Genomic DNA, 19410 nt, shown 5'->3' on the forward strand with positions numbered 1-19410 from the left:
AGGGGATATTCACGTTTCTTTATGGTCTATATATACACCTACCACGAAGCCAGTATATAAAAAATGAATGCTATCCATTACCATGGCATTGATGCTGCTGAAGACACAGGATGAAGGTCTTTGACCAAATCTCCAGGTTGACCATTCTCGCCATTTTCATGCAGCTTCTTCATTACAAATGACCTGGGTTATATATTAATATCATGGGGTCTATATATTAAGTTCAGTGTAAAATAAATAATTAGCTGATAAAATGTTTACTATTTGTGAAAAATGTGTTTTAAAAGTACTTAATGTACATGGAAGACATAACTAAGTACGAATGATCAAGCTGCAATTTCTAAGAAGTGGTGAGAAGGGTCACTGCATAATAACACCATTTGTCCTGTGAAAAAGAAAAAAAAACTATTCTTGTTATTCAGGAAAGGCGGCCATGTTTGCGCCAGCTGTGCAATGGCAATGGCACGATGGGAACATTCCTCAGATAACCTAGACAGACAGGAGAAAACTCATCAAGCAGGAAATGCAGCTTTAAATTTGCATGTAACCGAGGAGTGAAACCAGTCTAGTAAGCCTAGATACAGGAAATATTTGGGGGACCAGAAAGTCCATTCAGTTATTTGCATAAGACGGCGAATATAAGGAGAGTAGAATATCAATGAAATTCAACTCGTGGCACACAGCCAGTTTTTAACAGTGAAGCTTGCTGACCCTGCTTTGCCAGGTAAGACATTTGCTCTTTGAGCAGGGAGTTAAACTGTTACTAACCCTTGCATTCTGCTACAAGGGCACTGTATAGAGAAAGAGGACAGTGTGTGGCAAGGAGACTCAGCTGTGGGTGGGAAGAGGATGCATTGCAGAGGAGTTCAGGATAAGGCTCTTTCTCATGAAGGGGGGACCAGAGAGTTGGAGGTAGCTTAAAGGAAGGGATGCGTTTCCATTGCCACAAGATGCTGCCTTAGCATACTTGTTATTTTGCTTTAAATGTGCAAAGTTGTGATTTGACAGATGGTGTAATTTAGCACACACATAATGTACAAAGGTGTGAGTCTTAAACAGTATTTTGACTACAATGCTGGAAATTAAATGCTGGAAATTTTGGGGCAGATTTATCAATATTTTCCATAGCACAATGTAGCAAGACAACTTTCTTTGCTGTGTGAAATGGAGAGGGCAGGAATGTACTGTATCTACCAATATATATATATATATTCACCATATCCGCTCTTTCCCTGTGCTGAGGCACTATGAGCTGGCTAGCGCCTATGCTGGTAACTAGTCCTTGTGCAAGGGTGCCTGTGTTGCAGGCAGGAATGTTTTGATGCATGAAGGAATACATCTTGCACAATCACAACCTTTAGAGGTGTTTTTCTCTTTCTAGGTGTGCTGTAGAATGCAGCACACTTAGACAGATGAAACAATACGAAGAAATAAACATATTTCTCCTCGCTGCACTTCTATCAGTAAAGCATATATTTCTAATGCAATCTTAGGTTTACCTACTTTGATACATTTCAGAATGCACCAAAAAGCACAGGCGGATAAGTGGGAACACTTACACTCCAACCTAGTAATGCCTTCTTGGCACAGTGTAAAGCAAGGCAGCGACTTATGCTGCCTTGCGTTATTCTAGATTTACCAAGCCACGCAGACCACTCATTCCTTTGGTAAATGCAGCACCTGGACACTTTAGTGATAAGAATTGCCTGATAAATATTTGTGACCTGCTGCGCAGTATCTTCTTGGTTTGGCAGAAAACAGACAAGTGAATTCACTATTATTTAACTGCTTCTATAAAGCATGTTTACATTTGTGTAGTGTTTGTGAGCTCTAATTGGTTTGAGAGATTTTCTGAACAATGAGATCATTTGTTGTTAACTTGTTTTTTTTACTTTTGGTGACTGAAATTTCTCTACTTGCAAAATGCTCGCCTAGTATTGCCACTGGGGAGTGAGATGTTTTCGTCTTGCTCCGGACCTCATTGTAGAGGAGAAATGCAATACTGCCATGGTACCACAGGAGTGTTCCTAAAGTAGTTGAGAGGGAGAAGGGGGGCAAGCCAGACTGACAACCTTATTGTGTGTGTAAAAGGCTGCTTTATTGAAACAGGTACACATCACAAACTTTATTAACTGGCTCACTGCCTTACAAAACTAAAACCTCTCTAAACATTGAGTCACCTGAACCCTTGCTTTTCTTCACCCGCCCCTACGATCCCCACATGATAAAACATTCCCCACCCTGCAAAACACAATACATAAAATGCAAATACATTACATAAATCCACCATAATACACAATCTTCTCCCGTAACCTTTGACCTTCTTACCCTGCAAAAACTTAACCTCCTATCCGTCTTCCTGCAAATGTAACTAATGAGCACCAAAATAAAACCTCCAACCTGTTTAACCTGTCCCCGTTCCTGAACACCAACTCCACAACTTAACTCTAACTACCAAAACTCCAGCCAAACTTTGCCAACTTCCAAAACAAACACCGCCTGCACCTGTTCCAAGCGACAACATACAATTCCGAAAACCCCTGCGCACCTGTTCCAAAACGGGCCCTGTCAAAAATCTAACAAACATTTTCCAAAACCACCCCAAAACCCTAAAACCCAGGGAGGGTGGACAGGGACAAAAAACCTATCCTGCAGAGCTCCCAGCCACCAGGTTACCAAACCTAAAATGGTGGCTGGGCAGGCACTGAGACCCCCTATAATCCCTTTGGGCTTGCTTCTTTACACGAGTGGGCTGCTTTTGGGCTATCCCAAAGCAGCCCAAAGCAGCACAACATGGCTGCCGCCATCTCATCCCCCTCCCCCTCCCAATCTGCCCGGGGGGGGGGGGGGGGGGGGGGGGGCACACCTCGAGGCTCGGCTGTTTCATCGCTTGCGAACAAGATTGTTAATGTTTTTGAGGATTAGTAATGTTATTCCTCATTAATGGCATGCTGTACCTAATCGGTCTGTGGAACAGACATTTGTCCTACTACCATTGATGTGCATGTTGTGTGTCTGAGTAGTGTGTATTCTGTGGCATAATAACTGCTGGTACCCATATTTGTCTCTGAAACCCACAGTACCAAACTTGTCTAATTCTGATTCCACCTCATGCACCTTTCATCCACCACCATGCACATGCTGCTCATAACTCTCACTTGTGCAGGCTCCTTTTCCTCCCTGAACCAAAGAGAAGTACAGAATCGCACACAGTTAGTCCATACAGCTGAAATCGGTCAGAATAATTGAATTGAGATAGTCAAAACAGCAAAGTCCATCGCATCCTTATTTTTTCATGTTTTTTTTATTCCTTTCACCTTCCAATATCTGGTGTTGTGCAGACAGCAGCAGTCAACACATGCTTCGTCCTGTGGACTTTCCAAGGCTGAAAGTTCTATTGAAAGAGCCGTAGGTAAAGATGTCCTCTGAATCCCAAGAACAAGCAGGTCTTCTAAACTGATTGCAGACAAGGTACGTCTCTAGAAAGCCTTTTATCTGAACTGCTGTGTGTAAATGTGGCCAGGTGCTCGAGCCAATGTAAGGTGTCTGTAGTGATACTATGCGGTACCACAGAAAGGAATCCGCGGCAGACGCCAGGTAAGCCCAATCGGTAACTATGTAGAGCGGGGAGGTCGTGAGGAGCCTTCCATTCTAGCAGCCCGTCCACACAAAGGTAACGTAATTAGGGAATCACTACAGATGCCTTACATACACTTGAGCACCCGGACACGTTTACTTTCAGCAGTTTGGATAGAAGGTTTCAGGATATGAACCTTGCCTCTGCACGATACTTCAATCCAGAAAGGCTTGAATAATTATCCTCGGTAACAAACCCCCGCAAAAAAGGTGGCCCTAAATTTAAGCAAGTTATGCAACAGGTGCAGATTTATAATGTATTGATCAACTAATGTATACATAAGTTGTAATTCATATTGGCACCCTTCTCCTGCAATTTTACATTGAGGTCGATTTCCTAAGTACACTTTTAACTCCTCACACTCAGAGATTGTCATATATGCATATGGATCTTACTAGATGTTGTGCCTAAAAACATTGAGCGGTCATAGATTGTGTACATGTTAATGTAATAATATATATTATTTTGTTACACCTTTATCCCAATCATTAATTTCTGAGTAGACACTCACAGTTAGTTACAATTTAAATACTAGATAAAATTCATTAAGCACAGCACCATTGCATTATTTTGTATTGCCTCATTTAATGTCATATCATAAAAACAAAAACATGAATAAACAATGCATGTATTCCACTTAATTATTATTGTCCAAAAGCAGTGTTTATTTACATTTGTCCTTTCCATTTTTGAAAGTATTACCAAAGAGTCAAATTAACTTCAGCACAATCATACTATGAAAGATTCAAATGCAGTCTATCTAATATTCCACCATATGGGGGTGCTCAAAGACAAGTCAAATGTTTGGAATTGAAATTAGCCATATCAACAACAACTACATTCTAAATGTTGGTGATAAAATGACCCCAAACTTTTCACACAAATGTATGTCAAGGTACATAAAAATGAATAATAATTCAAAATATATTAATTACATCATTTTGGGAAACAGCACAGCCTATTCCCACAAAATAAATCAGTGTGTGTTTTGTCCATTAGCAAAATGAAAACACTTTGTCCATCCTAAACAAGTCAGTTAGGGCTCATCAGTTAGTGGTCAAACCATCACGCCTATCAGAACCCAATTATAAAAACAAAGGTATATTCCCCTCCAATAATACAAAAAGTTCAATTGTACGCTCACTTTTCACAATGGTATATGTTTGCTGACAATTACGGCACCAACAATAATTCTATTAACTGTATTAGATTTTGCCATCCCTAAAACTCTTATTCAGAGCCAAGTTGCAAATCATGGTTGTGTGCGAAAAGAGTGCCATGATACCATTCTCCCAACCTTATAGTAGCCGAGCTGGAAGTACTTTCCATAAGCCCAGTCATTTTGACACCTGTTTAATATGTACTTTATAATAGTAGCCATCTCAGTAAAAAAATAGAAATGTGTTCTTTCAAAAAATATAATAAACAAAGGGAGCCATTAGCAGGAAAAATGTTTGTGACTGTTATTCTAAAGTCAGCTCTGAATTCAAACCACAATCTAATAACCAGTCCCACAAGTGGAAACTATATTGGACGTGCATGTAAAACCAAATCATGTCGGTGGCCATCCTAGAACAAGAAACAGGCAAATTCTTTCAAAAGGTTCAATTAGAGTTAATTGCCAGATCCAAAACGGCCTATATTATGTCCATAGTTCTAATAATACTAAAATAAAAATAAAAACAACATAAAAGATACATCAATGGACTTAAAAAACAATTGTGCTTGATGAACAGTAGTTGGAGTAAATGACTAGAGACTTTATAAACTTTTGAAAAGTGTCCAGGCAATAAATTATTGCTGCTTAAACATAGCACATCACAATTATAGAATCCTGGTGCTATCATTTAAAATGCATATCGACAAACTGCAAATCAAATTAAATTCCCAAATTGGACGTGTTAAAGATTACATTGTCTGAGTGTCCAGTCCATAACCCTACTCCATGGATTGCTCGGTATCACATCAATGCCATGGTGGAAGCAGAATCAATTCTTATCTCTAACTGTACACTTATGTTAAATGATGGACAGTAGACATCTTTGTCTCAGCGGGCCCTCGCATGTTCCATAATCTGGCACCTTAACTCTCTGGTGGTACTGCCAAAATAGATCTTCTCACAACCACTTGATCTGCATCTGTCCTCAGCTGCTTAAGCTGTGTACAGGAAAAACAAAAGCCACCCTACTTATATGAAACTAGGGTATCTATTATGTAACAAGAAACAATGGTTCCTGTGGACAATGTGTATAATATATGATATTATTTGGTCAATGGCAGTTCTTATGGGTAAAGAGATGTCAAAGAGAGAAATAAAGCTACACACAACAAGACAGTCAAGAATATTTGCTATATATGTAATTACATTATCAAGTTAATCAAGTGCGTGGTGTACCAAGTGAGCATAGAGCCTACATATCAAAAGGTGACAGTTTGCGACTTAAATTGGTTTAAAATTATACAAAACCACCACAGAATAAATATTTAATAGTTAATAACAGCCTTCTAGTACAATAGTAGGGGCTGGAGAATGGTTCGCTTTAGATACGTGCCGATGGTGTTTATATCCCACAAACAATAGGGGATCTCTTCAGAACCTAACAATAAGGTATACCTGAGAAAAAGTAATCAAATGATAACTAAGTGGGTCAGAATGGAGAAAAACTCCAAAAGTAGTATGATGACTAACAGCTGTACCTAAATAAATATGTTATGTTAGGAATATTTATAGAGCGCGTAGCTACCCGTAGGCGTCCCAGCACTAGCTGAAGCATCAAATGTTGGCAACAGATAGCCATGTTTCAAGAGTTTACGGAAGGGCAGGAGGTTGGGTTCAGAATGCAGATGGAGGGGGAGAGCATTCCACAGTTTGGCAGCATCATAGTGGAAGGACCGACCACCACTTTTTGCCCTTTTGATTATGGGGATTGAAGCGAGGTAGAGGTTTGTTGAATGTGCTGGGTATCTTAAGAAGCAAACATGCTGAGCAATTCAGGGTGATTTGCAGTTTAGTTGTGGTTGCCCATGGGGCTCCTAAATTCAGAGAATTTTTGTGATCAAGACGTGAGAGGATTAGGGCCTGGATCATGAGTCTCCTTGCGGGAAGGGAAGGAGCGGAAGGAGTTTCATGCCCCATGAGTCGGCAGATGAAGGGTTTTTCTTAAAAGAAAAACCCTTTGTCTGCCGACTCATGGGGCATGAAACTTGTGTTTAACGAAGACCGCAACAGGTCAATATTTTTGACAAAAATTGAGAAACTATTAAGTTTCCAACGGGGCCAGCTCATGCCCCATAGTCCAAACTAGCAGCCTATTTTTGCTGCCAGTTTGTAGGACAATAGGCTTACTATTTTACAACCGAGCATTTTTCAGTAGGGACCATTAGAAGGTCCTGATGAGTAGGCAGTAGGGGACTGCCTACGAAACATGTTGACCAGGTAGCTAGCTAACTGTAGAGCAGTTTCTTTTAAGAACAGTTTCTTTTAAGAAAAACCCTTCGTCTGCCGACTCATGGGGCATGAAATTTGTGTTTAACGAAGACCGCAACAGGTCAATATTTTTGACAAAAATTGAGAAACTATTAAGTTTCCAACGGGGCCAGCTCATGCCCCATAGTCCAAACTAGCAGCCTATTTTTGCTGCCAGTTTGTAGGACAATAGGCTTACTATTTTACAACCGAGCATTTTTCAGTGGGGACCATTAGAAGGTCCTGATGAGTAGGCAGTAGGGTACTGCCTATGAAACATGTTGACCAGGTAGCTAGCTAACTGCTCTACCACAAAACCCCCTTCTTAATATTCCCAGCCAGAGAAGTGAATAAATAATTTTTTTCTACTAGCCAGGGAATTTTTTATTTTTTATTTTTCTTTTTTATCACTTTCACTAGTTAGGTCCCTACACTTCACTGACACTCCTGCACCATCACATAGCCTTTGTCACTATTATCTAGTGCTCCTGCGTAGTCCGTTGGTCGTAGCACGCCCCGCCCCGTAGAGGGACGGGAAGACCCCCATGATGAAGCATGACACTATTGGATTTTTTTAGTGTGTGAGGGGTATTTTAAAAAGCACATAAATGCTCTTTCCACTGTATAAGAAAGAGCGTTCCCACTGAAATACATTGAAATGAAAATAAAAATAAAAACCATTACACGTTGATAGAATCTCTTTTTTTATACATACTAATCCAAAGTCAGAAACGAGTGGGTTACCCTGCACCATAAGTTCCGTCTTTTCACCATTAAGTTTAAGGTTTGAGGAGTGCATCCATTTTAGCTTCCAAACGGGGACAGAGGCAGGGCAGAGAGTTTTCCCGATGATTTAAGGCCACAACTAATTGGGTGTCATCGGCGTACGTGACTATCTCAATACCAAAATGAAGGACAATCTGTGCCAGGGGACTCATATAAATGTTAAACAGGGACAAATCCCGAGGGATGCCGCAACTGAGTGACATACATATGAATCAACTGTCAAAGTTGTGAGGTGCACACCAAAAGGAAGTGTATTCTGAGAAAAGGTACTCACATGGGGCCCACCTCGGCACTAGTCGGGAGAGAGAAATAAAAAGTACATGTGAGCCTTAATGTGATACGAAGAGGAGCAATTGGCATAGACTGTATTGATCTGTAACTCACCCCTGTGAGAGGAAGGGGGCTGACAGTCCTTGGGGTGTATTGTATAGTGGTATACACCCATATTAGATAGATTACATGACAATCCGTGTTGAAGATTATCATCTATGAGAAGAAAGGGGAGGGAGAATGAAAAGGGGCTGCAGTGCACAATGCTGCCTGTCTCAAGGGATGTCAGGGTTATCAAGCAAGAATAAAGGGCCAGATTCACAGAATGAACTTAAGACTCAATCCTAAACTTACTTCTATTTTGGTATTCACAGAATGAACTTACTACTTTTGGCATTCACAGAATGAACTTACTACTTTTGGTATTCACAGAAGTTAGGGTTTTGTCTTAAGTCTGTCTTAAGTATGTCTTAAGTCTGTCTTAAGAAAAACTTAAGACAAAATCCTAGCTTCTGTGAATACCAAAAGTAGTAAGTTTATTCTGTGAATGCCAAAAGTAGTAAGGGCATTCTGTGAATACCAAAATAGTAGTAAGTTTAGGATTGAGTCTTAAGTTCATTCTGTGAATCGGGCCCGAAGAGTTCCCAAGGGACTTACCCAAAATAGGAGAGCTAGAGAAGATTCATCTCATAAATAATTTTGAGTCAGGCCGCCATAGTCAACCTCACAATTTCTCCGATGTCACAGAGTAATGAAATATGTTTCTGGAGGACTGCCAAGGTCAGCCTCACTTGCACGGCCTTGTGTCATACGGTGTGGTAGGCATTCCTAGAGAAAAGAGAAGAGCGCACATGTATTGTGCCGCTCTGGGTACACTCAGGGAGGAGCACACTAATTAGTGCCCCCTGCAGGGATGTTTTCAATCTGCATGAATTGTTGTGAAAAGAGTGGCAACGGTGAAAGATATTTGGAGGGTACAGAATGAGACCATATGGGTTTAAAAATATATATATAAATGCATAGGAGGGGAATATTACAATTACAATTTCATAGTTATAATCAAGACAATTTTGAAAAATGTATCATTGCATTTTGACAACTCTTGGACGTGACATATCATTGTACTCGTTCATGGAGGTACAGTTCAAGGACATATTGTAAATCAGTTCAATAGAGTGGCTACAAAACTAAGCCATTCTTCCGCTGTATTCAGTCAGTCACAGTTGGCCTGTTCTATCCATCGGCATTCCAATCTTTGTAGGATCTGCGATAGGTCTCCTCCGCTTTCAGGAGTGGTTGCCATGTTGATAACTTGCAATTTGAGATCATTCGCTGAAAGGCTCTTTTCAATGAAGTGAGTTACCAGAGGTGCATTCAGTGCAGCGCATCTAATTCTGCTGCGATGTTGGCAGATGCGTGTCTTGATTGGTTGTGAAGTTTGCCCAATATAAGGCAACTGGCATGGACACCATATGCAGTAGACTACATTACGTGCAGAAAAAATTCAAGTCTTGTCTGAAGTTACTGTGTTCAAAAACCTTTTTGTCAAAGGAAAAAGTGCAGGCAATACAATTGCTTCATCGGAAGTGACCTTTCACTTCTGGAAGGCCCCAACTTGAATCTAGTGTTCTAGGTTTATGACTGGAGCTGCATTGTGTGGACGAGTGAACCTGTTGGTCTTTTTTATTTTTCCCATGTTTGAACTCAAACATTGGGGATTCTATTGTGGGATCAATGTTTCTAACAAGATGCCAGTTTTTTTTTTCAATCAAATTGTGGATCTTGTTTGTAAAGGTGCCAAATGTGGTCACACAAATACATTTCTCAAGAGGGGCCTTGTTTTTGGTAACAAGTAATCCATACTAATATAATAAAGAGAGAGCCCAAACCTTTGAGGCGGGTAATCTCAGGAACCACAGCACCAATCACAACACCCAATACAGCTTTGGAAAGGGCAGTTGCAGCAGAAGGACATAGGCTATGCAGACGCTCACCATATACATTTAAAAGGTAAAAGAACCATGCCAGCAAAGTAGTCCCTTGTGGGCATGTCTGCGTTGTGCTGTGGGCGTGTGCTGGGGGCATGACAAACGCTGGGGGCGTGTGGTACTTTCCGCCCTTCATGTCATGTCTCATATTGTGTGCTAATACCACCCTGCTCCCTTTAAATACCCCTGCACCCCATAATCATAACCCACCGTTACTTCTTAAAATACCCCAACACCCTTTAACATTAACTCATCTTAACCCTATAAATATACCCTGTACCCCAAAACCCAAACCTATCCCTAAACCCTAAAAATAACCCTGTACTCCAAAACCCAAACCTACCCCTGAACCCTAAATATACCCCTGTACCCCAAACCCCAAACCTATCCCTGAACCCTTAAAATACTCCTGTACCCCAAAACCCATGCCTATCCCTAAACCCTAAACCTACCCCTATACCCCATAACCCCAAACTATATCTGAACCCTTAAAATACCCAAACACCCCAAAACATATACCTCAGTACCCCAAAACATATACCCCTATACCCATACTTTACTTATCCAAACATTTAAAAAAAATACATGCTTTTACCATTCATGCATTTACAACGAATTTCGTTGTAAATGTATGCATGGTAAAAGCTTATAAAATGTAATGCTATGCGTTATAATGGACTTGCGGAGTCATGGTACTTTCGTAATGAAAGTTTGCGGAGTGATGGTATGCGAAAAGAAAGTTGCGGAATAATGGGTGTTTCCCCTCCCCCGGTAAGTACATTGGTGGCACAGCGGCCCACATCTCCAGCAACATACTCATATTTTTTCACCACCCATTTGAAAAATGCACAGGTCTCTCTCATTGATGGCCAGCACCGACATACACTTTTAGGCACACCTCCCGCCACAAGTTCTAGAATTGCGAACTTTAGAGCTAGGGAGCTACGTTCGAATCTCAACATCAGCTCAACATCCTGTGATTCCAGGCAAATCGCTTTGTCTCCCTGTGCCTACCACAAATGAATGTGTTCTTCTGTAATGTAAATTGTGCTCATGCCATGTTGTGGAGTTCGCGCTATATAATATTGCAAGGAAAAATAAATTAGGGAAACTCGAGTTCACACACTACTGAACGCGCACTCTTACGTGCATCAGCAGTGCACTGTGAATCGGAGCGTTTCACAGGCCTTTCACAGATAAGAAATGCTATCAAAACGAAATCCTACAAAACAATATACTACTGGCCGGCAGCAATTCATACCCGGACAACGTCGGGATGGGCTGCTAATTATCCTATATTATACACATTGTCCACAAGAACCCAGCTGCATAAGCAGCATGTGCAAATAATAAAGAGAAACATCAATGGCAGATGCATCTGTATGTGCAGGGATTCAATTATAGTGTGCCTTAACCCCAGCAACCCGCAGTTAAACTGTACATCTATTACATTCTTTGCAGTGGCCATTACCAAGAAGCCATGGGTTGTTTGATGGCCATAAAATGGGTCTGGGTCATATTCATGGGGAACAAAAGGCCACAGTGTTCTGGCCTATATGCATACAATTAATTATTAGCCAGGAGTCACTCAAATTTTGAAAAACCTGACCTGGGTTGCATCTACTGTAGAAAAAGTCCACATGGCCAAGCTCATGCACAAACACTACTCCAGTTTCTTCAACTTGGCCCAGGACCTCCTGTACTACTAAAAGCTATGATCATGACGATTGGCTGCCACGCAGTGACTGCCCATGCAGGAACCTCATTAATTCAATTTAACCCATTGTAGACAGATGTATTTGTAAATGTTTTATCTTTGAGAAAGGCCTATATATCCTACCAGTTTTTAACTATTAAATAATTTAAAGAAATTATGTGACAGTACCTGTGTAAAGATCAAAGTTGAATGGTTGTTGTCATCTTCCCATGATTTTTTCATGTTAATGTTTGCTTATTTTGAACAAATACGGGACCAGTTTGAATTCAAAAACTTGCTCTAGAAATGTACGTTGGCAAGAAGCAAGCTGAATGATCTCTTGAATTTTTTGGATACACATGTTTATGTTGTCTATATTGATTTGCGGTTTTAATGTTTTTAACTAACTTCAACAATAAACTTGAAATTGAACTTGGTCACACCCACATAACATAAATTACATACTAGGTCTGACAGTTTATAAAACGTCTTTTTTGTGATCCTGAATTTGTGGTATATCTGAAAAAGGTGATTTTATTTATGCCTAATTTATGAGTGGTGCACGTTGTACAAGTGGAACCAGATGGTTGAGCTGACATCCTGGTTCTCTAGTTGAAGGGGCAATGTAGCCTACAATCGCTTTGCTCAATCAATGACACCTTTACTGACTTTGAACCCTCATGCAGAAGTCTGTGTCCATCTAAAGACCACAACCGTTTCCATAAAGTCATCCTATGACAATCATCTTCTTGGACAGCCAGCAGACACCCTCACATGTACTGTAGTCAATTCAGCGCCACAAGCAACAGTCATTCCACATCTTTCCCTTTGGAGCAATAGACAATCTCCCTCCTAGAAAAAGTGTTTTTCCTCCTATTCATCTCTCAATCCCTGTTCATGTCAACTTCTAAACTACGGGCCCGATTCACAGAACTAACTTAAGACAAAATCCTAAACGTACTACTTTTGGTATTCAGAGAAGTTAGGATTTTTTCTTAAGTTTGTCTTAAGAAAACTTAAGACAGACTTAAAACAGACTTAAGTCAGGATTTTGTCCTAAGTCTGTCTTAACTCTGTCTTAAGACAAACTTACGACAGAATCCTAACTTCTGTGAATACCAAAAGTAGTAAGTTTAGGATTTTGTCTTAGGTTAGTTCCGTGAATCAGCCCCTCAATAAGGAGATTGAGTTCCTTGTCAGTTCCTCATTCAGTAAGCTCTAGGCACCTGAAAAGATAAATAAACCCATCCTTTCAGGCACTTGGCTATTTCTCAATACTCCTCCATGTAGCTTCCTTTGGGTGGTTTATAGCTTCATAACTCCTTGGGTAGAAATCGGCTTGTGTTGAGATTTTGCTATAGAAAAGTTGTTGGTTCAACAGGAAATATAGCAGCCTAAACTGCTTTGCATGTTTTTCCTTTGTTAATTTGTGGTGAAGGCTGACTAAAATATATTTATCCACTTTATAAACCTCCCTGAGCATGTCACAAGGAAATCACTAAAAACGCGTAATTGTATTTGTTTTCAGAAACCATGAAGATATTCGGCATTCTGCTGCTCTTCTCGATCATAGAAGGTTTGTGATTTATGTTTTTCTTAAAATGAAGTGTTACTAGTTGTGTTGCCCTATAGGTAATGACTACCCATGTAGCTATTTTATGTATTCAGTAATATTCAACCTGAGGGGACTTTTCATATATTTTGTTTTAATTCTGGAATGACACAATAGTGAGAAATGAAATGCTTGCATATTCATGTTTTCCTAGAAGATCTCCATGTAGGAAAGATAAGGTGTTGGGACAGTAAACATTTTAATTGAGAGATCTTGCAAAAATCCAAAAATATACTGGCGAATTAGAGCATATTGAAGGACTGGGTTCTTTCGGACCCAGCGGTGCCAGGGCACAACACCTGAAACCTTCGTGGGTAACCTGCTCCGGCGTACAAGTCACAGAGACACGGGACACTTCCTCTGACGTCAAAGATTCAAGGTTTATTTGCTGCAGGGAACACAGAGATCACGACAAGTACACAGCGTGCAACTTGGGGAGACTGCTTCAAATTGGTTCTGTGGATCGCTCCTTTTATACAGTTTTTACCCATAGGATAACATTGTACACAAAAGTTTACAACTCGGTTCTCACAGTTATCCCCCAGAGGGGTCGCTTTGGTCACTTTGAAACACATAAGGTCCGGAACACAAGTACGGAAACATTTGGCGGTTCCCAACTGTAAAAACCCATCTTCCCACCATTAGCGAATTCCAATCAGCAATAAAACAGATCGAATTAGGAACAAGGACAGGTGTAGAGGAAGACGGAGACAGTGGGGAGATCGGAAAGGGTGTAAAAGGGGAGGTAACGGGAAACACGAGACGCAGGCATCAAAGGGACGTGCCTAATGGGATGCACGGCTGAGACAATAAGCTCGTGCGGCAAGATGAGCCTCGTGCGGCGCCATCTGCCTTACAGTAGCATCCCCCTCGTCATAAAGACACTTACAAAGAACATGTGTCTTCCGCAAATATCTTGGGAGTCCCAGGGTCGCGAAGCGGACAGCGTCCGTTCGCTGGCTACTTGAGGGCAAGAGACAAAATGGATGCCGTATCTAAGATGGAACCCGTGGGTACAGATGAGAAACCCACATAACAAACGAACGGTTTAAGTTAGCACAGCGAAACTGCGCATACTTACTAAACTCGTCATTTACGGTTCATAGATACCAGACTCGACCATATTCGTGCGAGTCGAAAGCACCACTTATAATTGTCACGGAACCTCAGACGCTCCTTTTGCCCTCATGTAGGCAAGCACTAGTCGGAATCATACTCGATATTCATCAGACCCTCGAGATGTTGTTGTAGCATAGCTCTGTCCAATCGAGTCCCCTTGGTAACAGATGGTTGTCTCATACACGTTGTAGCACAGGGGCCACATAAGGCAGGACCACACTGCACACAAAGGCAACACGTGAACAGGAACACTACCACAACTCCGATGATCATCAGAATTTTCCAACCCCAAGTCGACATCAGGCCCCAAAACCATCCTAGCAGCGTCCAATCCCCTACATCCACGTGTATGGATTCGGAGATCTTATGCAACCTCGAGATGGCTTGATAGACAGTTGGAGCATTATCTGGAATGAAAATGCAGCAGCTCGAATGGATCACCTTACATACCCCACCGCGATCTGCTAAAATGACATCTAAAACCACACGGTTTTGTAACGTCATAAGTCTCTCCGCCTGAAGTTCTGTGGTAATATTACCAAGGGCACTGGCAGTAATATTAGCTGTCGATTCTACCACTCGAGTCAACTGTCTCAGGTTCCTACTGTTAACCATAGGTCCCCAAAACGGGAGGAAACCCTTGAAAAAGTCTCCTGCCTCTTGACCGGCAGTGTCTTCTTCGCTAATTACGCCTCGTACAATTCTAGTCTTATGATAATCGGCATCTACAGTGAACGTCGGAGGCAACAGATTTGCAATAAAACATGTGCCCATGAAGTCAGCGGGCAACCATGTGTATGCACGATCATAACAGATAAAGTATGTACCCTTGGCAGCCAGAAACACAGGGGACGAGAACATTGGCAAAATGTAATTTTCAATGCAACCACTTGCTCCAAGTCGGGCTTGCGATCTTCGGCCACGACCCATGATACAAAAGTTACCAGTGTGGGGTACGACCCATATTGGAGGCGAGCTTTTAAGCTGCTTTTCACTAGTGAACACGCTATATTCACCTCTACTTAGGACCTTATAGGCTTGCACCTCTTCCTCAGGGATAAGCGAATAGTCATGGATCTCACTCTCCATATCCTCTATTGCTATCGATAAAGGCTTCTGATACGAGGTAGGGCCAGAGTAGGGGGAATGTGGTTCTCGAATGGGGTGGAAACCCAGTGCGCTTCGAAACATCGTTTGGAATGCTCGAGCGGACCCTTGGGAACTATACGGTAACACTAGATATGGAATTCCCTTATCTGTAGTGTGTGGCATCAACCCACACACCCAACAATTAGTAGTGTTAACCACTAACTGATGCTGGTGAAGGAGCTGAATAAAGGAATTGTTGCGGAATTCTACACGTCTAGCCTGCTCGTGTTCCGGTAACATGTGAAAGGAATGGGGAGATGCAGTAGAGGTGAGATTAGGGTAAGGGGTAGGAGTAGGTGTAGCAGGTAAGAAGTAAGACATCGTATAGTACACCCCACCCGCCAATAATGCAGAAGCAGTCAAAAACAATATAAACAATTGAAATATAAAACATTTGGTACGACTGAGTTGCTGCAGCTTGAATCGATGCGCCTTAGCTCCTTCCAAATCATTCAGCTTCGAGAATGCCATTCCCTACGACCGTCCGCAACGTTTCTTGACGCACTTCGTTCTGTGTAGCAATAGTCAATCCCTAGGAGTTCCTAGGAACCGACGGCCTTTAACCTAGCGTCAAGACCTACTATCCAGAAGGAAGTACGCGCGCGGCCCTACGGCCTTCAATACACAATATGTATGTATAAGCACAATGTCTCTCAGCTGTGGGAGTAAAAAGATACAAGGAGGAAGCTCAATATATGTACAAAAATTACAATGATACGAACGTTCAAAACTGATCTCGGGAAAACGGGGATGATGCAGTTGGCAGTTTCAACAAAGCAAAAATATTTTATTTGTCCTTAGTGTGAGATCGCAAAGAATATCGATGTTTCCCGGGACGTGTCTGTTCATCGAACAAAGGATCTGTTGAAGGGACAGCGTCCTGCTGATCAGTTGATTGATCTGGTCTCGAGTCTTTTGCTGACAAGTGTTCAACAGTAACTGTCTGCTGCGCTGAGGATTCTCCAACAGGCTGTGCGTCGTTGAAGGGCACAAACGCCGGCAATGTTTCTGTTTCTGATGACGCAATGCCTTTCCTTACCCACGGGTCTGCCGGCAAAGGAATAGGGACTCGCTTACAATGGGTAGCATGTACCCAATTTTTCCGCCCCTCAAGACGAACGGCAGTCCTCGTGGCCAGGAGCACCTGGTAAGGTCCGGTAAACCTGGGGTCCAGATTGTTCTTTCGTGAAAAGTTGCGTGTTACCACCCAGTCTCCAGGCTGGAGCTGGTGGCCCGGACCCTCCGTCTGCGTCGGCAATGCGTCGTAAACCTGTTGGTGAATTAACCTCAGTTTAGCAGTCAAGTCATGTAAGTAATCAATCAGCATTGGATACTCAAGATCAGAGAATATTCCTGGCCTAGGAACCCCCCACACATTCGCAGGACGGCCGAACACTATTTCGTAGGGACTAAGCCCTATTCGGGAGTGTACAGTCGCCCTAGTTGACAGTAATGCTAAGGGCAAAGCGTCAGGCCACGAAAGACCAGTCGTAGCCTGAATCTTCGCTAGTTTTAGTTTAAGGGTGCCGTTATACCCCTCAACTAATCCAGCTGACTGAGGATGATTGGCGCTGTGGAATTTCTGATTTATTCCAAGGCCCTTACACACACTCTTCATCACACTTCCAACAAACTCACTTCCGTTATCTGACCACACGACTCTAGGCATTCCATACCGAGGAAAGTATTCCTTCAGTAGGATTTTCGCAGTAGACAAAGCAGTATTGTCTCTGAGAGGATAGGCCTCGATCCATCGGGAGAATGCGCAAACCACAACTAAAACGTATTTCAGGTTATTGCATCGCTCCATATGGATGAAGTCCAATTGAATCACCTCAAAGGGATACGAAGGAGGAGCAAAACTGCCAGGGGGAGTTGGGGTTCCTTTGCCAGGATTGTACATTATGCACACCATACAATTCTTCACCAAACGTTCAGCACATTTCGTAATTCCATCATTCTTCCACACAGGCGACAACAACTTACAAATACCTTTCGCACTAATATGTGCTAACCCATGTGCCATTGTTACAACGGCCAATACATACGCGTCAGGCAACAACCATCTTTTCTGATCTGACAAATCAATCCAACAACCACTTGCATCCAACTTTCCCGTACTTTCTTTCCACTTCGCCTTTTCAGTCTCGGTGGCCTCATTCTGAATTGCTTTCACGCTGCCAACAGTATCTTCACACATACTTGATTCTGTAGGCCACCTAACCGAACTCGTCACATACATTCGAGTGCTAAGGTTCCGGGCAGTCTCCTTAGCAATCTCATCCGCAAACGCATTACCACGACCAACATCATCCGTCACTTTACGATGCGCACTACATTTAACAATCGCAACTTGTGTAGGCAAAGTCAATGCGTCCAAAAGATCGTTCACAAGCTGGCCATGCTGTATCTTCGTACCGTGCGACGTCAAGAACCCACGCTCTCGCCACAATCGTCCAAAGCTATGCGCTACACCGAACGCATATTGACTATCAGTGTACACATTCACACGTTTCCCTTTCGCTAACACACATGCTCTAGTGAGAGCAATCAATTCCGCAGCTTGAGCAGAATTCTGATTCAATCTTGTAGTTTCAACAACAGTATTCAACGTTACAACAGCATAAGCAGTAGTCACATCGCCATTCGGCAACTTAAAACATGACCCATCCACATACAGAGTGCCATCCGGATCTTCCAATGGGGTGTTTTTAAGGTCCACTCGACCTTTCGTTTCCTCTTCTGTCCGCAAGTAACAGTCATGTTCTGCTACTTCATCTGACTCTGAGCTAATTGGTAACAAAGTTGCCGGATTCAGGACATTACAACGTTTTATCTGAATATGGCTTGCCAAGAGCGTCAATTCGTACCCAGACAACCTCGCACTCGTCAAGTGCTGAGTTTTCGTACGATTCAGAAGAGTATCGACTGCATGCGGAACCATCACCGTAAGCATATTATCCATGACCAATCCTGCTGATTGTCGGATGGAGACCGCAGCTGCCGCTGTTGCTCGTAAACAACTCGGCAATGCTCTAGCTACTGGGTCCAAGGTCGAGGAAAAATATGCACATGGGCGTTGCTTACCACCGAAAGGTTGCGTTAAGACACTCAAAGCACAACCTTCCCTCTCGTGAACATATAGTGTAAACGACTTGCTGTAGTCAGGGGTACCCAACACAGGAGCCGAACACAATGAATCACGTAATTCAGAAAAACTTTTCTGACATTCTTCCGTCCATGGTAAAGGAGTTGTAACATCCTTACACGTAAGCGCCACCAATGGTTTCGCTAGCAATGAAAAATTAGGAATCCACTGCCTACAGTACGACGTGATACCTAGAAAGGCACGCACATCTCTTTGGGTTTTTGGCACAGCCATTCGTGCAATCGCTGCAATTCTTTCTGGGGTCAACCTCCTTCCCTCCTTTGACAATAAGTGACCTAGATAGGTGACTTCTTGACAACAATATTGGAGTTTAGTAGGTGACACCTTGTGATTTAACTCACAGAGATGTTGCAGCAACGACACCGTAGCAATTTTGCAAATGTCCTGAGTGTCGGCAGCCACCAATAAGTCATCGACGTATTGGATCAAAGCCGCACCGACCGGCAACCGAAACGCATCCAGTTGACCCTTCAAGGCTTGACTATAAATCGATGGACTTTCACAGTAGCCCTGAGGAG

General features: G+C 42.3%; 1 protein-coding gene across 2 annotated transcripts in view; it reads left to right on the forward strand.

Moving 5' to 3' along the window:
• Positions 1-632: 632 nt before the first annotated feature.
• LOC147734871 (C-type lectin lectoxin-Enh4-like) overlaps positions 633-19410 on the forward strand; it is a 129056-nt gene continuing 110278 nt past the window's right edge. For both annotated transcript variants that reach the window (XM_086953657.1, XM_086953656.1), the window contains exons 1-2: positions 633-724; positions 13372-13419. In XM_086953657.1, the coding sequence (XP_086809783.1) occupies positions 13377-13419 (43 nt within the window). In that variant the 5' untranslated portion in view covers positions 633-724; positions 13372-13376. The remainder of the gene's footprint in view (positions 725-13371; positions 13420-19410) is intronic.

This window comes from Lissotriton vulgaris, chromosome 1_2 (assembly GCF_964263255.1).
Source record: "Lissotriton vulgaris chromosome 1_2, aLisVul1.2, whole genome shotgun sequence".
NCBI classification, from domain to species: Eukaryota; Metazoa; Chordata; class Amphibia; order Caudata; family Salamandridae; genus Lissotriton; species Lissotriton vulgaris.